The sequence below is a fragment of the Myxocyprinus asiaticus genome, chromosome 15, assembly GCF_019703515.2.
Source record: "Myxocyprinus asiaticus isolate MX2 ecotype Aquarium Trade chromosome 15, UBuf_Myxa_2, whole genome shotgun sequence".
NCBI classification, from domain to species: Eukaryota; Metazoa; Chordata; class Actinopteri; order Cypriniformes; family Catostomidae; genus Myxocyprinus; species Myxocyprinus asiaticus.
In genome coordinates this window covers 12725612-12746126 of record NC_059358.1, presented here as the reverse complement: position 1 = coordinate 12746126, position 20515 = coordinate 12725612, and the positions used below count along the sequence as shown (strand labels likewise).

General features: G+C 36.1%; 1 protein-coding gene across 1 annotated transcript; it reads left to right on the top strand.

Moving 5' to 3' along the window:
• The first annotated feature begins 445 nt into the window (after positions 1-445).
• LOC127452928 (collagen alpha-1(I) chain-like) lies at positions 446-19152 on the top strand. The gene is made up of 26 exons (XM_051718817.1): positions 446-502; positions 1009-1294; positions 7497-7578; positions 7971-8036; positions 8715-8968; positions 9182-9235; positions 9355-9408; positions 9544-9597; positions 9699-9752; positions 10050-10103; positions 10987-11040; positions 13431-13484; positions 13673-13726; positions 13826-13870; positions 14109-14162; positions 14249-14302; positions 14432-14485; positions 15323-15394; positions 15578-15613; positions 15740-15784; positions 15898-15930; positions 16346-16492; positions 17108-17284; positions 17371-17461; positions 17608-17685; positions 18493-19152. The coding sequence occupies exons 2-26, from the start codon at positions 1274-1276 to the stop codon at positions 18693-18695; spliced, it is 1944 nt and encodes a 647-aa protein (XP_051574777.1). The 5' UTR covers positions 446-502; positions 1009-1273; the 3' UTR covers positions 18696-19152.
• Positions 19153-20515: the final 1363 nt, after the last annotated feature.

The following is a 20515-nucleotide window of genomic DNA, read 5'->3' as shown; positions in this document are numbered from 1 at the left end:
ATGTTGTTTTTTTTAATCTAATATTCATATCTTATTTATTTTAGTTAACAAAAATGTTTTTTTATTAGTTTTAGTTTTCGTTAACTATAATAAAACTGTTTTGTCCTCAGGGATTCACACTATCCGGATGCGGAGAGACGTCATAAGAAAGAAAAAAAAAATGTATTTAAACAGATCAGGAATGTTTTGATTTTTAGAAATGCTGAGGATGATTTTTATTTAAGGTTTAATTTTAATATGGCCCATTACTTTAGTTTTTGTCCTCCTGGCCAATTGTCAGATTGTTTTGTTTTGTATGGTATGCTAATATGATGTGATTAAAAACATTCAAAATGTTTTAGCATTTTGTTTCCTGATTTTTGCTCAGCCACTGCCTGTCCAGTGCTGTGATTGGATAATATCAGTCCTACTCTCTGTTGCTAAGTGATGACAGACAAGAACCGCCCATCATAGATTTTGAGAAATCTGTTACTGAAGTGCCATCCCTGACACATTTCTCCAAGTAGGTGAAAGGGTTACTAGAGATCATTAAGACACTGCTCAAAATCTTGTACTGGTTTTTCTTTTTCATCCCTGGGTCAAGGAAATGGCTGCATTATTCACTAGTATACTAAAGCAAAAAATAAATAAATAAATAAAAATAAAAAAATAAAATACATACAAGGTTCCCACATTCATGGAAATCTTGAAATATCAGGGAATTTATGATTTCCAGGCCTGGAAAAGTCACAAAAATTAATAAGATCTTAAAAAGTCAAGGAAATTTCTAAAGTGAAATTATTATTATTATTTCTTTCTAGTTGCTCAGCTTTGTAATATACCATCAGCTAGAAATGTGTGCTTTATGGGTGTATCTCTATAAATTAATTAATAAAAATCCATATTCAGTAGTCAAGAACAACTAGAAAAATCATTGAGATGGGAACCTTGTACTCATAATAAATATAGTAGTACAGTGACGCTTGATATTCTATCTATAAGAAAATTACTCTCCCTTTTCCTCTGTAGCGGAGTGTGTTTATTTGTGAAAGGCTCAGGTATTTCACACCCAGTTGCTAAAAGGTAGGAGCCTGGGAGATTCTGGCGAGGGACCGAGAGGACTGTCGTCCGTCTCGGCACAGGGAGGAACCAGCATTGCTTTCAGGGAGAGAGAATGTTTTGAGGAGCACCGCAGCCCCTTGGTGAGCCAGTGCTGTCTGCATTCTCGTTACCCGAGCTTTGTGTCAGTGGATTGTACTGACTGGACGCAAACCTGAGCAGGAGGCTGCTGGCAATGGGAGCCTCCAGGGTGAAGGTAAGATGCAGGATGTGTGGGCACACATGGGCGACTGGAATATAGGGGGAATCCAAGTCCTGTTCAGAAATGTAAATAGGAATTAAATTTGTAATTCATTCACAAATCATTTGCTATGCTAATGTATAGTGTAGTTTCAGTTTCATATTGGTTTCAAATCTTGTGACAAAAGGCAAAGCGTTCAATTATAGCTCTGAAGGGAGTTTATTGCAGTGATCATATCTATTATTGGAATGTTTGTTCAATTTAAACAATGTTTATTGTCGTATAAAAATAAACTGTACCAAGTGCATAGTAAAGATACCAACTGCCACTGAAATAGCCCAATATCTTCTCATGGGCCTTTAAAAATCATAGTGGTTTATATCCTATTAGGTCGATATAAACCATGTTTATAGAGCATACACTTGATAAACTCAACATTCTTTCTTTTTCACTTTGCAGCCTACAATTTACTATGCACCTTTATGGCTTTTGTTGTATAAAATCTCACAAGCACTCCAACCAAATTTAGTGAAGGGCCTCTAAATATGAAGTTTCAGATAGTAAGCTGGCAGAGAGCTGGAAGAGTGTGAGTATATGTCATACAGCACCTTACTGTCCCAGAGGGCCGGTGGGTTGGTGTGAAACTCAAAGGCTTGTCCTATGTGCCACAAGCTCCACCCTTTATTCTATTTTATATCTTGTATTTGTTGAATATTCTGGGAGAGATTTGGAGATCTGATATGCATAAGATAAAAGATATGGCTTGTCTCTTAATGTTTTATGGTTTTCCATATTACTGTTCCAAGTTCTATATGTAAAAAAAAAAAAAAAAAAAAAAACAATCTTGGTTCTTGGTAATGCTGCTACGCGTGTAAATTGATCATTGACAAATGACATGGACAAGATTTTTTTTCTTTCAACATAAACGTGTTCGCAATGTATGTGTGTGTGTCACCATTTCTTCAACCTCAAACCTTTTGTATATATATATATATATATATATATATATATATATATATATAAAACACACACACTACCATTCAAAAGTTTAGGGTCACTTACTCATTCTTTATATATATATATATATTAATTTTTTCACATTTTAGAATAATAGTAAAGTCATCACAACTATGGAATAATAGAAATGGAAATATGGGAATTATGTTGTGACTAAAAAAATCCAAAATAAATCAAAACTGTGTTATATTTTAGCATCTTCACTTTGCCTAGATTTTGCAGAAATGTACTCTTGGCATTTTCTCAACCAACTTCTTGAGGTTTCACTCTGGGATGCTTTTTAAATGTACTGAAGGAGTTTACATCTATGTTGGGCACTTAGTGGCTGCTTTTCTTAATTATTCAGTCCAAGTCATCCATTTCAAAAACTTTTTTTTTTTTTTAAATAAAATTTTTGTTTTGTAATTAAATAAATTAATATGTTGGCACAATTTTATTTTTGTCTACAAAACTAATTTCAAACATTTAAGCATACACCTTCAGATCAAAAGGTTTTTAAGATCATGAGAAAAATTTCAGGCAAGTGACCCCAAACTTTTGAACGGAATATATATACAGTTGAAGTCAGAAGTTTACATACACTTAGGTTGAAGTCATTAAAACACATTTTTTAACCACTCCACAGATTTCATATTAGCAAACTATAGTTCTGGCAAGTCATTTAGGACATCTACTTTGTGCATGAAATGAGTAATTGTTCCAACAATTGTTTACAGACAGATTGTTTCACTTTTAATTGGCTATGTCACAATTCCAGTGGGTCAGAAGTTTACATACACTTAAGTTAATTGTGCCTTTAAGCAGCTTGGATAATTCCATAAAATGATGTCAAGCTTTTAGAAAATTAGCCAGTTAGTTCTGAAAGGGGTACTGAATTGGAGGTGTACCTGTGGATGTATTTTAAGGCCTACCTTCAAACATCATGGGAAAATCAAAAGAAATCAGCCAAGACCTCAGAAAAAAATTGTGAACCTCCACAAGTCTGGTTCATCCTTGGGAGCAATTTCCAAATGTCTGAAGGTACCATGTTCATCTGTACAAACAATAGCATGCACGTATAAACACCATGGGACCACGCAGCCATCATGCCGCTCAGGAAGGAGACGTCTCCTAGAGATGAACGTAGTTTGGTGTGAAAAGTGCAAATCAATCCCAGAACAACAGCAAAGGACCTTGTGAAGATGCTGGAGGAAACAGGTAGACAAGTATCTATATCCACAGTAAAACGAGTCCTATATCGACATAATCTGAAAGGCTGCTCAGCAAGGAAGAAGCCACTGCTCAAAAACCGCCATAAAAAAGCCAGACTACAGTTTGCAAGTGCATATGGGGACAAAGATCTTTCTTTTCGGAGAAATGTCCTCTGGTCTAATAAAACAAAAATTGAACTGCTTGGCCATAATGACCATTGTTATGTTTGGAGGAAAAAGGGTTGCAAGCCGAAGAACACCATCCCAACCGTGAAGCATGGGGGTGGCAGCATCATGTTATGGGGGTGATTTGCTGCAGGAGGGACTGGTGCACTTCACAAAATAGATGTGAATATATTGAAGCAACATCTCAAGACATCAGCCAGGAAGTTAAAGCTTGGTCATAAATGGGTCTTCCAAATGGACAATGACCCCAAGCATACCTCCAAAGTTGTGGCAAAATGGCTTAATGACAACAAAGTCAAGGTACTGGAGTGGCCTACACAAAGCCCTGACCTTAATCCAATAGAAAATTTGTGGGCAGAACTGAAAAAGCATGTGCGAGCAAGGAGACCTTCAAACCTAACTCAGTTACACCAGTTCTGTCTGGAGGAATGGGCCAAAATTCCAGCAACTTATTGTGAGAAGCTTTTGGAAGGCTACTCAAAATGTTTGACCCAAGGTAAACAATTTAAAGGCAATGCTACTAAATACGAACAAAATGTATGTAAACTTCTGACTCACTGGTAATGTGATGAAAGAAATAAAAGCTGAAATAAATCATTTTCTCTACTATTATTCTGACATTTCACATTCTTAAAATAAAGTAGTGATCCTAACTGACCTAAGACAGGGAATGTTTTCTATGATTAAATGTCAGGAATTGTGAAAAACTGAGTTTAAATGTATTTGGCTAAGGTGTATGTAAACTTCTGACTTCAACTGTATATACACACTGGTGGCCAAAAATGTGGAATAATGTACAGATTTTGCTCTTATGGAAAGAAATTGGTACTTTTATTCACCAAATTGTCATTCAACTGATCACAATGTATAGTCAGGTAATTAATAATGTGAAAAGTTACTATTACAATTTGAAAAAAAAAAATCAGAACTTCTTAAACTACTTCAAAGAGTTCTCATCAAAAAATCCTCTACATGCAGCAATGACAGCTCTGTAGATCCTTGGCATTCTAGCCATCAGTTTGTCCAGATACTCAGGTGACATTTCACCCCACGCTTCCTGTAGCACTTGCCATAGATTTTCTTGTCGGGCACTTCTCACACACCTTTCAGTCTAGCTGATCCCACAAAAGCTCAATGGGGTTAAGATCCATAACACTCTTTTCCAATTATCTGTTGTCCAGTGTCTGTGTTTCTTTGCCCACTCTAACCTTTTCTTTTTGTTTTTCTGTTTCAAAAGTGGCTTTTTCTTTGCAATTTGTCCCATAAGGCCAGTCTTCTCTTTACTCTCGTACAAATTCAATGAAGCTGTCAGCTGAGGACATGTGAGGTGTCTATTTCTCAAACTAGAGAGTCTGATGTACTTATCCTCTTGTTTAGTTGTACATCTGGCCTTCCATGTCTCTTTCTGTCCTTGTTAGAGCCAGTTGTCCTTTGTCTTTGAAGACTGTAGTGTACACCTTTGTATGAAATCTTCAGTTTTTTGCCAATTTCAAGCATTGTACAGTCTTCATTCCTCAAAACAATGATTGACTGATGAGTTTCTAGAGAAAGCTGTTTCTTTTTTGCCATTTTTGACCTAATATTGACCTTAAGACATGCCAGTCTATTGCATACTGTGGCAACTCAAAAACAAACACAAAGACAATGTTAAACTTCATTTAATGAAACAAATAGCTTTCAACTGTGTTTGATATAATGGCAAGTGATTTTCTAGTACCAAATTAGCAATTTAGCATGATTACTCAATGATAAGGTGTTGGAGTGATGTCTGCTGGAAATGGGGCCTGTCTAGATTTGATCAAAAATGACTTTTTTCAAAAAGTGATGGTGCTGTTTTTTACATCAGTAATGTCCTGAGTATACTCTGTGATCGGTTGAATGCCACTTTGGTGAAATAAAGTACCAATTTCCTTCTGAAACAGAAAAATCTGTACATTATTCCAAACTTTGGCCAAAATATAATATATATAATGATTTATTATTCCATAGAATTCCATAGAATTATTTCATATAGTCTCTCAATTAATAAAAACAACATGAATTAGAAAAATGCTATTTAAAACAGATTTATAAGGTTACATGCTGTGTACAGTATGCCCGCTGTACAGCAGTGACTCATTCCTGAGATGAGCATGCAGTACTGCTTTCTCACATAGAGAAGGACTGCAACAGTCTGGTCTGGAATGAGAGAGCAGGCTGAGAACTGCTAAGTTTCATTGAGAAAAAAAAGTATTTAGCACTCTGACAATTACCTAATTGAAATCACCCTGCCCTACTGCTGGCCAAGTGTCCTGCTGATTTTTCACTCCCTAGTATCCTTATGTTTAAGGCTAGGTGTAGGAGTGGCCTTTAGACATAGGGACCAATGACTCCCTACTATGGTTAGGGGTGGGCTTTAGGGATAAGGACCATTCAGATAGTGGGGAGTAATAATCTGGCAGGGAGTGAACTCCAGCTGTGTAAAAGGCAATGAACCAAAAGTGCAAGCAATTCTATAGTCTTCCAGTGTGTCATAACAAAACCACTTACTCAGACAGATAGCAAAAGTGCAGATATACGTCTATCGAATTCTTGATATAATTTGAAGAGTGTATTTCCCGGGTGTTTTCCTGAGGTGATTTTCCAGACATTTGACTTTCTGTTGATGTGCTGCCATTAAAATTACCACTAGAGGGAGATATTTATGCATAACATCATCTACCCATATTTGCAAGCCCTCACACCCACCCTCAATATGAGTAGAGATGGTTAAAATAATAATACAACTTTCTGAAAAGTTTGTTTGGAGTGAACAGCTGTGAGCAGTTCTAAAAATGTTGCTCCTACTAATTTTGGGCCCATAGTTTATTGAATATATTTTTGGTTTTCTTGGCCCAGTCAAGTTATCTTTCAAAATTGTGTTTGTAAATAATAAATTGAATGTGTTTGTTATTATTATAATTTAGAATAATTACAAGAAATGGAATACAGTATAATGATTTCAATTCTAGGAGGGAAACCGATAGATTGCTGTTTCATATAAGCCATCAGATAACTGCTTTTGAAACTGTAGACCAAGTTTATTAGTTTGATTTATTTACAGTCATTTAAGGTTGTTATTTTCTTCTTCCTCTTCTTTTATATCAGCCAGAACAAGTTCCATGACCTCATTTGTGACATTTGATGTAATCACATGAGGAAGTACGAAACAGGAACTAGATTAATTTATGCAAAGAACAGAGGTGTTTTTTTACAGATGAGTTTACAGTTACTACAGTTTATCTCTGTATATTTTCTGAACAGCTATTAAGTATTTAAACATGCAAAGACTAATAAACAACTGTACACCCTGATCTTGAAAATAGAGTTGTTATAGGCTACTAAAATTCATCTGCAAAACTTTGTCAGCATAAAGGAGTTTTAATTAACAATGTAGGTAGCTTTAGGAATCAGAGGATTGTCTGGGTTACAAAGAAGCAACAGTTATTTATTATAAAGTAATGCATTATTTTTAAATTCCAACTTAGAAAGCACTTTAAACAATGTGGCAGGTCTAAACCCTCTAGTAAACAAGCACAATGTGATAGTAGCAAGGATAAACCCCAGTTGAATGAAGAAACATTCTGAGAAATGCATCTTAAAGGGGAGACCCCTTTACACTGGACCAATCTGGGGAAATAACTACTCAAAAGATAGTCAATCACCATTGTTTCCTTGAATAGATAATCTTTTAATGTTAATAAGTACAGTAAGTGAATCTATTCAAATGATGGAGTTACTGTGATGAAGTGTTTACACATTTCTGTGTAGATGTTTGATGGCTTTGTGTTTTGTGCTGATGTCAGGTATGGGCTCTGTCTCTCAGCTCTGTGTTCCTGCTGTGTGCACTTCAGTCTCAGGCCCAAGATTATTCTGGTTTACATTCAGGTGAGACAAAGCCAGATCACAAACATGCATGAGTTTGTAGGATATATAACAAATAAATAGTTAAAAAAGCAAATTTGACATGTTTTTCAAAGTCGTTTAGTTTAAAAATATGTTAAATTGGATTTCAGTTTGAATGTATTCATTTAGCATTTTACTCAAAGAATTGAACAATGAGGAAAAGATATACAAGTAATTCATTCTAACCCTAAACATTAGAAAAGGCGCAATACCGCTCAGAAAAGTGCAGGCCATGACAGACATGAATGTGAGACACAATGAAACGATATAGAAAGAATAAAACAGAAATTATATGCTGTTTAATGATCAGGGATGAGAATTTGCTGAGTTTGATTTCTATTTAAATGCTGTTTTTCTCTCTTTTTCAATCATAGGTGAAGAGCACATGTATGAAGGCTCCTTAGTTGATCGATACAATGAACGTTCTCAATCACACAGTGGTAACAGAGCAGTTACTTTTCGTAATACAGAAATTAAATGTTATTTTTCACAATTATATTACATTGGTGAATCTCACAAAAATAAAAATGTTTTGCAAAATTTTGGTATTGTATGGTCGTAATGTTGTGATAATGTCATGCAATAAAAAAAAAATTCTTAAATTGTTGGTAAGTACTGTATACTGTACATCAGTATACTAAATAGTATTTGTTAAATGAATATATATATATATATATATATATATATATATATATATATATATAGATGGGATATTCTTTTTACTGTATCAATTTGTTTTGTTTTTTTTTTTTTTTTTTTTTGGGCATGACTCTAATCAGTATTTGGGGGTAAAAGTGCTTAAATGTCATGAAAATTATCATTTCACAATACAAAAAAATCTTAATGGTCCCAAAGATTGGCCTAATTTTCTTTACGCAAAATTGGATTTATAATTTATTTATTTATTTTGGGGTGAAATATGGGATTCACCCACACATGTGCATCTCTGTAATTTACCTGCATATCAACATTGACAACATTGAAACTTTTTGCATTCACTGATCTAATTTTTCAAGGGTCTGTTTTCACATATTTTTTAACAACATCACTTGTTTGCTATGGATGCTTTACAAGTGCATAGTGACTTTTATCTACTTCCTCAGTTGTGTATTCCACAGAATCTAAACACAGTTTTCAAGATGAGCTCTCAGCATCTGGCTTTGACTCCTCTGGGCCCACTGTGGTCAACATGATCACAGAAGAGACGTACCCCTACACCACAGCTGGGGAGTCTTTCGACTACGCCAAAGAGGATAAAACCTTGATGACCCAGGTTCCATATGGAGGGGACGCTGAGCTGGGGCAGGAGAGACCCACCGAATGTGATTGTGAACCAGGAGAGCCGGGATTTGCAGGCTTCGCTGGGCCCAAGGTTGATCATTGCCATATCCTTTAATTATGTCACATTACATTTGATTTCTCTCTTATTTTAATGACTCTTTTGTGCATTTTAAAGATGTAACCAAATATGTAGGATTGGTGGAGACCAAATTTAATGTTTAAGAATTGGTTATTGAAAAACTCATATTTATCTACCAATGTTGCTGTGGTTTTGGCCCTGGTTCATTTTTCTGTTTGCTTGTAGGGCTCAAGAGGACTGCAAGGCAAACAGGGGTTCCCTGGGGCTCAAGGAAGGGAGGTAAGAGTAAAACATCAGTTTGAAATGTTCATGGTACTGTGTGATGGTAAATGGTCGGTGGCAAAGTGTCGTAAACTCATAGTATTTGCAACCAAAGTGAATTGTTTTTTTGTTTTTAGGGTTACAAAGGAACCAAAGGAGTAAGAGGAAGAGGAGGAGACACTGGCCCTGAGGTGGGTGACAGGAACTAACTGAAACCTCAGTGAATCTGAACATCCGAATAGCAGCATATTAAGAAAGCTTGCAGCTCTTGGCAAAGTACTACCTTATCTTAATATCCATTCACCTCTTATTTGCTTTCTGTTTAGGGAGACTCTGGGCCTGATGGAGAGGATGGTGAATCTGGTTTCTCTGGTGCAACTGTGAGGAAAGAATTTTGGAAAACTTGACTATTACCTACATTATTTGGGTTTAATATCCTAGAGAGATCTCTAATGTCTAGTTTTCTTTCTCTGCTTAATAGGGCCTTCCTGGATTACCAGGGGACAGAGGTGAAGTTGGGGTACCTGGATTAAAGGTATAATTTCCCTCAGAAAACCTCCAGTCATGAGTGTATTTTGGTAATAGTAACAGAGCAACCAACTATATGTTTAAAGATTATATTGTATATAAAGAATATGGGTGACTTTTATGTGTGATGGGTTTTACAGTTAAGAATTATAGATATTGCTTTAAATTAGGTCAGTGTACTGTATGTTTTGTTATTTTTATTTGTTTTATTTATCTAAAATATTCTGGTTTGCATTTGTAGTTGTGATTGCACATTGCATATGAGTGTGTGATCTTCACAGCCAAGTTGATGTTTTTTATGCAGGGTGAAATCGGAATTGAAGGTCCACGTGGAGGAGTGGGTCTCCCAGGAAAGACTGTGAGTAAATATAGCACCTTCAGTAATATTTAGGCTATAACTACCAGAATTCGCTCTTCACATGCCTGTGAATGTTCTGCATTCCCAGATGTCCCACCTCATTGCTGATCATGGATGCAGATACTGTTAGTGATGGAAAAGCATGCTAATCACACTGCTAAAACTGTGTATGGTCTTTGAACTGTGGTCTAAACAAAAGAACCCTTTGACTAAACTGCCATTTGAAATGGGCTTTAGTGCAATTCTACACTTAGACCTTGCCGACTCATATGTAAGTCCACTTTGAGAGATCCTTTTCTTCACATCATACAAGAGCATTTAGGGTGCGTTACTGCCATTCAGACAGAACATGTTCTTGGGTTGGAAAAAGCTAGATGGAGCACAATGAATGGAACAGAATGGAGGCGTCTCAAAGCTGTTTTTAAGTGTTTTTCTACGTAAACATGCACTAGACCAACGTTTTTGATCATTGTGCCGCATCATGCTGATTTTTCAGCATCTTGTGCAGGAGCACTTTGTTTTTCAGGTATCAGGTAGTAAAGATTGTCAATGTGTCTCGAGACACAGCATTCTCTTCTAATTGTTGCACTGCATATACAGCTTTTTTAGTGCAATAACACATTTTGTATAACTGTGTCTGAATGGCCCCTTACTTGACACACCATCTGAAAAGGGCAGCGCTCTTGTGGGAGATGCTGAGCAAATGGTGAGATGTGTGACAACAATCAATGACGAAGTCTTTATGGAGCAGCCAAAACATTCAGCCTGACTTACAGTATCTCAACAGTCTAGTTGCCATATTATGGATTAATTGTAATACCACAGATTAATCTAAGCTAATGAAATGAATAAACTTTATAAAGCTTTTTCTATTTGACTACAGGGCCCAGCTGGCCCAAAAGGAAAACCTGGAAAAGAAGGAGGGAAAGGAATTAAGGTAAGGTATTTTTTTCTTAAAAAATAAAAATAAAATATGGAGCTGTATGGTGTAGTGGGTTAAAAAATACAGCTTGTAACCAGAAGGTTGCTGGTTCAAGGCCTATAATGAGCAATAATAATAATCAGTCAGTGGTTTCTTTAAATAAAAGCCTTTCCTACTCCTACATCAGACATTTATGGGAAAAACACTTTTGAATATTAAATTACGTTGCCCTTCTGGTGAGATGTGCCACCCATGAAAGGTAATTTTTGTAGTTTCATTTACCATGGCATCTGTGTGGGAAAGTTTTTTTCTGTTTTTGAGATTCTTTTATGATTATTATGCATGCACTTTCTATGACCTCATATGAATTGAGAAATATCATTGAATAGCCTAGACTGGGGCTAGTTGTCACACTTTACTCCTGTGAATATTTCAAAGGGTAGTTATATATTTTTGAAAGTCAGTTTCTTGTAGAGGCCCATATCTTGACGTCTTGGCCACAGAAAAGCTATGAATATTTCCACCATTATTGCCCAGGAAATTTAATTTCATTGAACACACAGTAGGGTTGCGCAGTATACCGGTACTAACGAAATATCGCAATACCAAAAAATTAAAAACGGTACGATATCATCTTGTTGTTAATTTTGGTACCATATTAAAGTATGCTGCCATTAGCAAAACGTAATGTAATGTGAGAGTTTTGAGGTGAAATCAAAGACTGTCTGAAAATAATAAAAACATAGTCTCGATATGGCCAAATGTGATCATTAAACAGCAGAAGGATTTCATTTAATTAAATAATATACAGTCACATGCACTGCACACCACAGAATGTATGAGAGGCTCCGCTCTGCTGTCATCTCCTTCACACACACAGATCCGCAGGCGCACGCACACGCACACACAAACACTACTGCTTGATTTTCATGCAGTGTGTCCAATAGTATCCATCTGCAGAGCCACAGAGCAGTGTGTTTAGTGTATAAATGGCTGTGAACTCTCAAATGACCTTATTCACCAGAGATTTCAGCTTGCGAATTGCGTGAAGTTTGATATAACGAACGCTTCAGAAACAGGAAGAACTTCAAAGGTCTTTCAAAATAAAATTCCCACTGAAATGAGAGCTTTATTTAACTGGATGCATGAAATTGAAGACATTACGACAGAAAAATAAAAATGTAAAAGTGTAATATTCAATATTGTAGCAGTAATACTCATAATAGCAATAATATAATATTAAATGGTTATATTATTAGTATTATTATCTGTAAGCAATATCACAAAATCTGAATACCAGTACTGAATATCGGCATGTTGTGATTCAGCCATGGCAGCCTTATGCCTCAGGTAATCAGATTGTTTTCATTTAATGTAATCATTAATAATGTAAAGCTCTGTTGTGCATCTTTTTTGTTTGTTTTTTTTACCAAAAAATAAATATTTATAAATTATTATATTTTCATTTGATCAAAGCTGTACAGTATGTATTTGATTACACAACTTGATCATAACATTTATTTAAAACATTTAACATGGAATCCAGAAAAATTTAAATCAAAAAAGCATATTTTTTATCTAGAAGACTTTTTCCTGTGTAATTTCATCAAAAATCTGAGGGGTTTTTATTTGTTGCCTAAGTATCGAGTTAGTACCAAGGTACCAGGGCTGGTATCGTACTGAGGCCAAAATTTAAGTATAGAAGCAACCCTAACACACAGTGATATTTTGTGCTTGAATGGAAGAAAAAGCATGGATGTAAAATGCCCTTGTTCCGAGAACACAGTTCAACCTTTCGGTTTAAATCTACCTTCAACATTTAATTTACCCTTTGGTGAATGCATGTTAGTGTGGTTTTATTATGGTTACTTGTTTTCCTACAGCTTTAGCAGAATTATGTTAAAGAATTTCTGTGTAATTGGAGTTTTGACTCAAAACCTTATGCCACATATCCTTATATCACAACATGTGATCAGATCACCCCGAAACTCATCTTAATATCAGGTGTAAACGGGGTCATAGTTACTGAGCTATAGCCCTTGTAACAACTTCCTTGTGTGACAACTAGCCCTGTTCTCTAATTGTACATTTGAAAATTCATTTGTCACACTGCAGGACTATAAACTGAACTACAAAATGCAAAAGGCTGATTAAAAAGGTGGAAAATCTTGACCAATAACCAGTTGTAGCTCCTAAAATATACACTTTCCCTTCTGCAGTCACACTCTACCATCATATTCATATCTAAAATCTTGATGTTTGATGAAACACAGTTTATGTCAATGTTATTTGTCAACTGCCCATGTAAAAGAATAGATTTGCTTTCATTTGAGTCTTGATTTGTTCAGTTGATATTGAATTTCAAACTTAAAAAGTACTGAGGAGTGTCCATTGTCTCTCAACAGGGTTCCATTGGAAAAACAGGAAAACAGGGTCCTGAGGGACGACAGGGACAAAAGGTTGGCACTTAGATGTATCAATTTCAGGCACATCTTGAAAGACCAGTCATTATTAGACTCACACCCTTTCACTTCTGCCTCTGTTTAGATTTTAAATGCACATTCAGTACTCCAATGGGCTATTGATATTATTATTCATACTGATTTTACTGCTGCTGACTAAACTGCTATTTATTTTTCTCCAACAGGGTCAGATCGGAGCACCTGGATACTCAGGGGACCATGGAGAGCAGGGTTACTTGGTGACAAAATCACTCACAATCTATTTATCTCTATCACACTCTAATTTCCTGTAGTAATCTTTCAGTAACACAACACTTTTTGTTCTGTTGTGTCTGTAGGGGTATCCAGGAGTACCTGGAGACAGGGGGGTGCCCGGACCAAAGGTCTGATCTCAAAAAGTCATTTGTGATGGTTGTGTCAGTTACTAAAATTTAAGTGTCTTGTTTTATCTGAATGATAAGTCCAACTGGAATCCCCTATGGATTTTTTATCCATCTTGACTAGGTTTTTTAAGGTCATGCAAGAGCCTTCGCTTTTCTGTTGTTTTACAGTTCAACTGAATGACAGTATTATAGGTATTACAGAAGGCAACTTTTTTTCTGTTTCCACTATCATCTTAAGGGTGCTAAAGGTCTAGGTGGTTTACCAGGAAGTGATGGTGAGCCTGGAGAGGATGTAAGTAGAAAGTTGTTTGTAATGAAAATGTCCCTTTTTAGTAAAAATTCCAAAAGTACTGAATTTAAAAACACAATATTTCACAGGGTCCTCTGGGTGTACCAGGATTTGTCGGTGTACCTGGGCCTTTTGGATCTAAGGTATGGTAAAAAATATAAATATAAATACTGTATATATCCAATGTATGGTCGAAAGGACCGTATAAGGACCTAAGGTATTGTAGAAATATAACATTGTATAATAATATATCATTTTATTCTTCTCGCAAGGGTTTGAAAGGTGATCGTGGAGAGAGAGGACATCCAGGAAGAGTAGGATCTGTGGTAAGCAATGATTTTGGCACTTTTGGGGGGGATATTACACAGCTGGCATAAACAAACCATGTGCCAAACAGGAAATGTTCATTTGTTTACTGACATTTGATATTATTCACATGATCAAAACAAAAGCCATGTTATTTTTCTCTTGTGGAAAAACATCATATTGTTTGTAAGTTGGAAATTACCCAAGATCTTTCTGTCTGGCTTGATTAGGCTTGGTTAAACATGAAACCAAATGGGGAATGTCCCTGAATGACAGGGAAATTACCACGAGACTGAAAGTGAAACTATGGTCTGGGTTTTATTTTTAGCCACAATAGTTTCTTTAGACTTTAAACTATTTCCTAAAATGTACCCACTCAAAGGTATATCAGTGTACTTGTAAGATTAGCAGGAGTTCCCCTTCATTTTGTTTCCTTTTCTCTGCCCTAAAGGAAATTAAACCATAATTTATAGTATAGAACAGGAAACAAAATGATATACTAAGCTTAGTATTGTATGTAACATTATAGTAAATGTTGCTCTTTTGTTTTTCTACAAATACTGTAAACACCTATTATTTCACTGTAAAACTGAATGATTTTTCTTGCATTAGCATTTGGAGACACAGAGCACTTCTAAATGGGATCCCCTCCCAGCCTAAAGAACCAATTATATTACAGTTAAATTTACTGAGAGATTTCACTTTGCATAGAAAGTGAGTGAAAATGGAGAATATACTGTGTGTTTACAGAAACATTTTAATGGTTCACATAATGGTGCCTGGAGTCAGCATAAATGTATTGACACAGGAATCAAGTTTAAAGTTTTGTTTCACTTTATCATTATATCTTGCCACAGGGTCCACTGGGCGAGAGTGGAGATGCAGGAGTTCCAGGGAAACCTGGACCAAAAGGCTTGCCAGGCCCAACAGTATGCACCTGATTTTACTTTCTGAATGAGTAACCAATCTAGTAATATTTGGTTTAACCATTTAACCATATTGCTTTTAACTCCTGGTTGATTACACATGATTACAACCACACTTTTATGGTAGAACAGTAATGATTGATTAAAATAATTGCTAAGTCAATGATCAAATGTTCTGTTCTACAGGGTGCCAAAGGGGAAACAGGACCAGATGGAGACAAGGTAATATACTATTAGAAAATAATTGTAAATTATTTAAATTAGTTTTATATCACAAGCTACTTTTTTCTTATTACGATTATGTTATCATTAGATTAATGGCAATTGTTGTTTTTATGACTCTCACAGGGGGCACTAGGAAGAAAAGGAGGGAAGGGTGCTAACGGAGAAAAGGTACAGCTGCCATGATGTTTATTAATCTGAAAAACCCATCACACTATCTCTTCTTGTTTCCATTACACTAGCCAGAGTTTTTCTTTTAACCATAACTTCCTTCTTTCTCACAGGGAGATGCTGGTTCTCGTGGCGACAAAGGGCTGGTTGGTCATCATTGCTGACACTGTAAAAATATTTCACGTCACAGCTGTGGAATAGTGGTAGTCCACAAATTTATGACGTACAAGGTGTGGAGCACTTTTTCTGAAATACAGATTCAGATCTAGACTGCATTGTTTCCTCATCCCATTTTCACTCTTTATTGTCCATATCCAAGTAAAGGCAAAAAGGCCAAAAATATTGAGAAAACAAACAAAAATGCAATGTAGCAATGTCATTAGAAATGCAATTCAGGTTGTGAAGAATGGCATACAGTATTTAGAGCATTTTGGAATATTAATCTGTATGAGTACAAATAATGAAGGAGGGTGCAATTATTTGAAAGTGGCCATGATTTATTTTTTTTATAAAACTAATGATCGTCACATTAAGTATCTTTAACATTCTTATGTGATGTAGCGTGGAGTAAAGGGTCGTTTTGGCCGTGATGGGCCTGTTGGTCCCATTGGTCCCCCAGGAATTCCAGGCCCCAGAGGAGATGAAGGCCCAAGAGGAGACCTGGGAATGAAAGGACATAGTGGACCAAAAGGAGAGCCAGGTGAACCTGTGCGTATCACCATGCTTATTATGGGCTAGGATTACTATACTAGTAGTTTTTTGGAGAAAAAAGGCCAGGCAAAACAATATTTAAAAAATCAAAAATTAAATATTAAGTTTCATTTATTTTGTACATGTAAGACCTATTCAAGAAAAAAATTTATAAAAGGATTGTTCCAACTCTGATTGGATGATCTATACTCAAAGTCATCGTAAAAAGCCTATAAATGCACACCTTTGACTGCACATTCCATATCAATTGTAAACAGCTAACAGTTAGGCTAATGAGTTATATTATTTGGTGGAAGAAAAGCTTTTTTTTTTTCTTTCTATTATTTATATTTTAACTATTTATTGAACCAATGGTGTCTTTTATCAGATTGATTTAGCTTCATTTTGTAAAAATACTATCACCTGAGGCAGTGCATTAAGGTGATTTGTCCAAGATTTAGGTTTTTTTGGCACACCACTTTGTGTTTTGCTTAAAAACATACTTTGCCTGTTGTGAAATCAACTTCTCATGACTTATGGCTTTATTTTTGAATGCCTTTGTCTGAACACAGATCTTTGGCTTGGGTTTCTGTAGAAAACCTTCTTGATGCAATATCAACTTGCTCTGTGCAGGGTCCGGGACTGACAGATGAACAGATATTGCAACTGTGTCAAGGTGTTGTCACAGCTCAGATCTCCCAATATGCTGCATCTATACGTGCCAAATGTACACAGGGCTGTCCAATCAACAACCGCAACCTTATCGGACCCCCAGGAGTCCCAGGACCTCCTGGAGATTCAGGCAAACCTGTAAGCTGTTAAAATCTTAAAAATTCACAAAAACTTGTAATACAACTGCAATCCTTTTTTCCAATAATGTTCTGTATTTTGTTTAGGGTAAAGCAGGCAAGGCAGCTGCTAAAGGAGACAGAGGTCCTGCGGGCATGAGAGGATTAGAAGGCCAGAAAGGAGCTCAAGGGGACAGAGGTATGACTTCAACAGAATGAACTGCACTGACAGTAATATTAAAATTGTTTTACATAACTGTCGTAAATATTATATGGGGTTCAATACATGCTGGGGAAGAAGAAACCGTTTCTGCATACAAACCAGCTCTTTGTTTTTTAATCAAGGTTCTAAAGGTCAGAAAGGGCAGAGGGGTGACTCTGGCAAAGGCCTGCCCGGGCATGATGGTTACCAAGGCCTCAGAGGTAAGATTTCTTTCCATTACAATATAGATCACAGTTCATTCATCAAAGACCTCATGAAATGTTTCGACAAATGTCGTTTTCTTTCCTTTGTTGATGTCTTTAATGCTCATATGCCATACGTCATACAGGAGATCTGTATTTAGTATACGAGTAATAATTTAGTAGACACTTTTATCCCCCAGACATAAGTGTTGACAAATGACCTACCGAAGGGCTTTGCTTTTTTAAATAGCCAATAGCCTTTAGGTTACACTGAAGCCTGGAAGAAACATGATTTGCTACTTTCTATTGCTAGTCAGTGGCAGGTGGTATTAGGGGAGGGTATATGCACAGTATAAAGATAATTTTATTGGGAAAAAACTTGCATACATCCCTGATTACAAGATAACTCCTCAATATTTTTGATCCATTTTCATGGAAGAGAAAGATGTGTCTATCTGCAAAAAGCATATTTTGTTAAAATTTAGAAGTACACTCAATAGATAATCTAAAAGCCACAGAAATGTTATTTTATTTTCTTGGGGTCTCTTAAGGATTTCATCTGTGCCTTTGATAAAGAACAAGTATTGGTTGTATTGTATACTGTGGAATTTGACATAGTGCCTTACACTCTGGCCAAAATGTTGCTGATTCGATACCTGCAAGGAGTCACCATGAGTCATCTCCATTGAGCACTTGAGCAGGCACACTGTAGGTTGCTACAGGGGGATGAACATAAACATGTCCAAAGCTGCCTCATGAAGAGTCAGATGATGCTATTTTAACAACTGTGTAATGGATGTAGCTAACTATAGTTTCTCCAAACAGGACTGCCAGGCCATCCAGCAGAACCAAAGAAAGGAGCTGAGGGGCCACGAGGACCTCGTGGTTTTCCCGGGAATGTGGGTCAGCCTGGCATAGCCGGTGGTGCAGGGATACCTGGAGTGTGCGAGGCACGGGACTGCAGCATTCATGCACCTGTAGTCCGTAAAGAAATGGGATTGGTCAAGGGTCCCCTTACCCAGATCTGAGAGCAGAAGTCTGCTACAGTGCCAAACACAGAGCTCTCTGTGGTCATCTCCAGTAGAATCCATGAAAACTGGAATAAAGCAGTGCCAATAAAGCAGTGACATTCTCTCAGTTGGAAGACATCAACACACACAGACAGACTGGAATCAAGACCTGGAGAACTCTATCAGTTTCTTTTTTCCTACTTTTATGCAAGACATATGCAAGTATGCAAATGAATACTATCAGCACTTTTTCTTTCATTAACAAAAAAGCTGTGGATTAATAACAAATACGGTAGACATGTTGTAGATTACTTGCAAATACAGCAGACATGTAAATAATTGTGTAAAGCACCATAATGTCCTGAAATATCAAATGTTTTTGTCCCTAAAAATGAGCCATAAATAATTGTAAAATAATTTTGTTCTTTGTTTAGTATTATTAAGCTTTGTTAACAGACCAATTTTTTTTTAAGAGATGCCCTTTTTATATATATATATATATATATATATATATATATATATATATATATTTTATAGGGCTTTTCTTAAAAAAATTTGTTTGGAATAATGTACAGATTTTGCTCTAATGGAAAGAAATTGGTACTTTTATTCAACAAAGTGGCAATCAACTGATCACAATGTATAGTCAGGACATTAATTACGTGAAAACATACTATTACAATTTGAACACTCTTTTCCATTCATCTGTTGTCCAATGTCTGTGTTTCTTTGCCCACTCTAACCTTTTCTTTTTGTATTTCTGTTTCAAAAGTGGCTATTTCTTTGCAATTCTTCCCATAAGGCCTGCTTCCCTGAGTCTTCTCCTTACTGTTGTACATGAAACTGGTGTTGAGCGGGTAGAATTCAATGAAGCTGTCAGCTGAGGACATGCGAGGCATCTGTTTCTCAAACTAGAGAGTCTGATGTACTTATCCTCTTGTTTAGTTGTACATCTGGCCTCCCACATCTCTTTCTGTCCTTCTTAGAGCCAGTTGTCCTTTGTCTTTGAAGACTGTAGTGAACACCTTTGTATGAGATTTTCAGTTTTTTGGCAATTTCAAGCATTGTATAGCTTTCATTCCTCAAAATAATGATTGACTGACAAGTTTCTAGAGAAAGCTGTTTCTTTTTTTTGCCATTTTTGACCTAATATTGATCTTAAGACATGCCAGTCTATTGCATACTGTGGCAAGTGATTTTCTAGTACCAAATTTGCAATTTAGCATGATTACTCAAGGATAAGATGTTGGAGTGATGGCTGCTGGAAATGGGGCCTGTCTAGATTTTATCAGAAATTATTTTTTTCAAATGGTGATGTGCTGTTTTTACATCAGTAATGTCCTGACTATACTTTGTGATCAGTTGAATGCCACTTTGGTGAATTAAAGTACCAATTTCCTTCCAAAACAGCAAAATCTGTACATTATTCCAAACTTTTGTCTGCCAGTGTGTAATATATATATATATATATATATATATATAGTGCTCAAAAGTTTGCACACCCTGGCAGAAATTGTGAAATTTTGGCATTGATTTTGAAAATATGACTGATCATGAAAAACAACTGTCTTTTATTTAAGGGTAGTGATCATATGAAGCCATTTATTATTACATAGTTGTTTGGCTCCTTTTTAAATCATAATGATAACAGAAATCACCCAAATGGCCCTGATCAAAAGTTTACATACCCTTGAATGTTTGGCCTTGCTACAGACACACAAGGTGACACACACAGGTTTAAATGGCAATTAAAAGTTAAATTCCCACACCTGTGACTTTTTAAATTGCAATAAGTGTCTGTGTATAAATAGTCGATGAGTTTGTTAGCTCTCACTTGG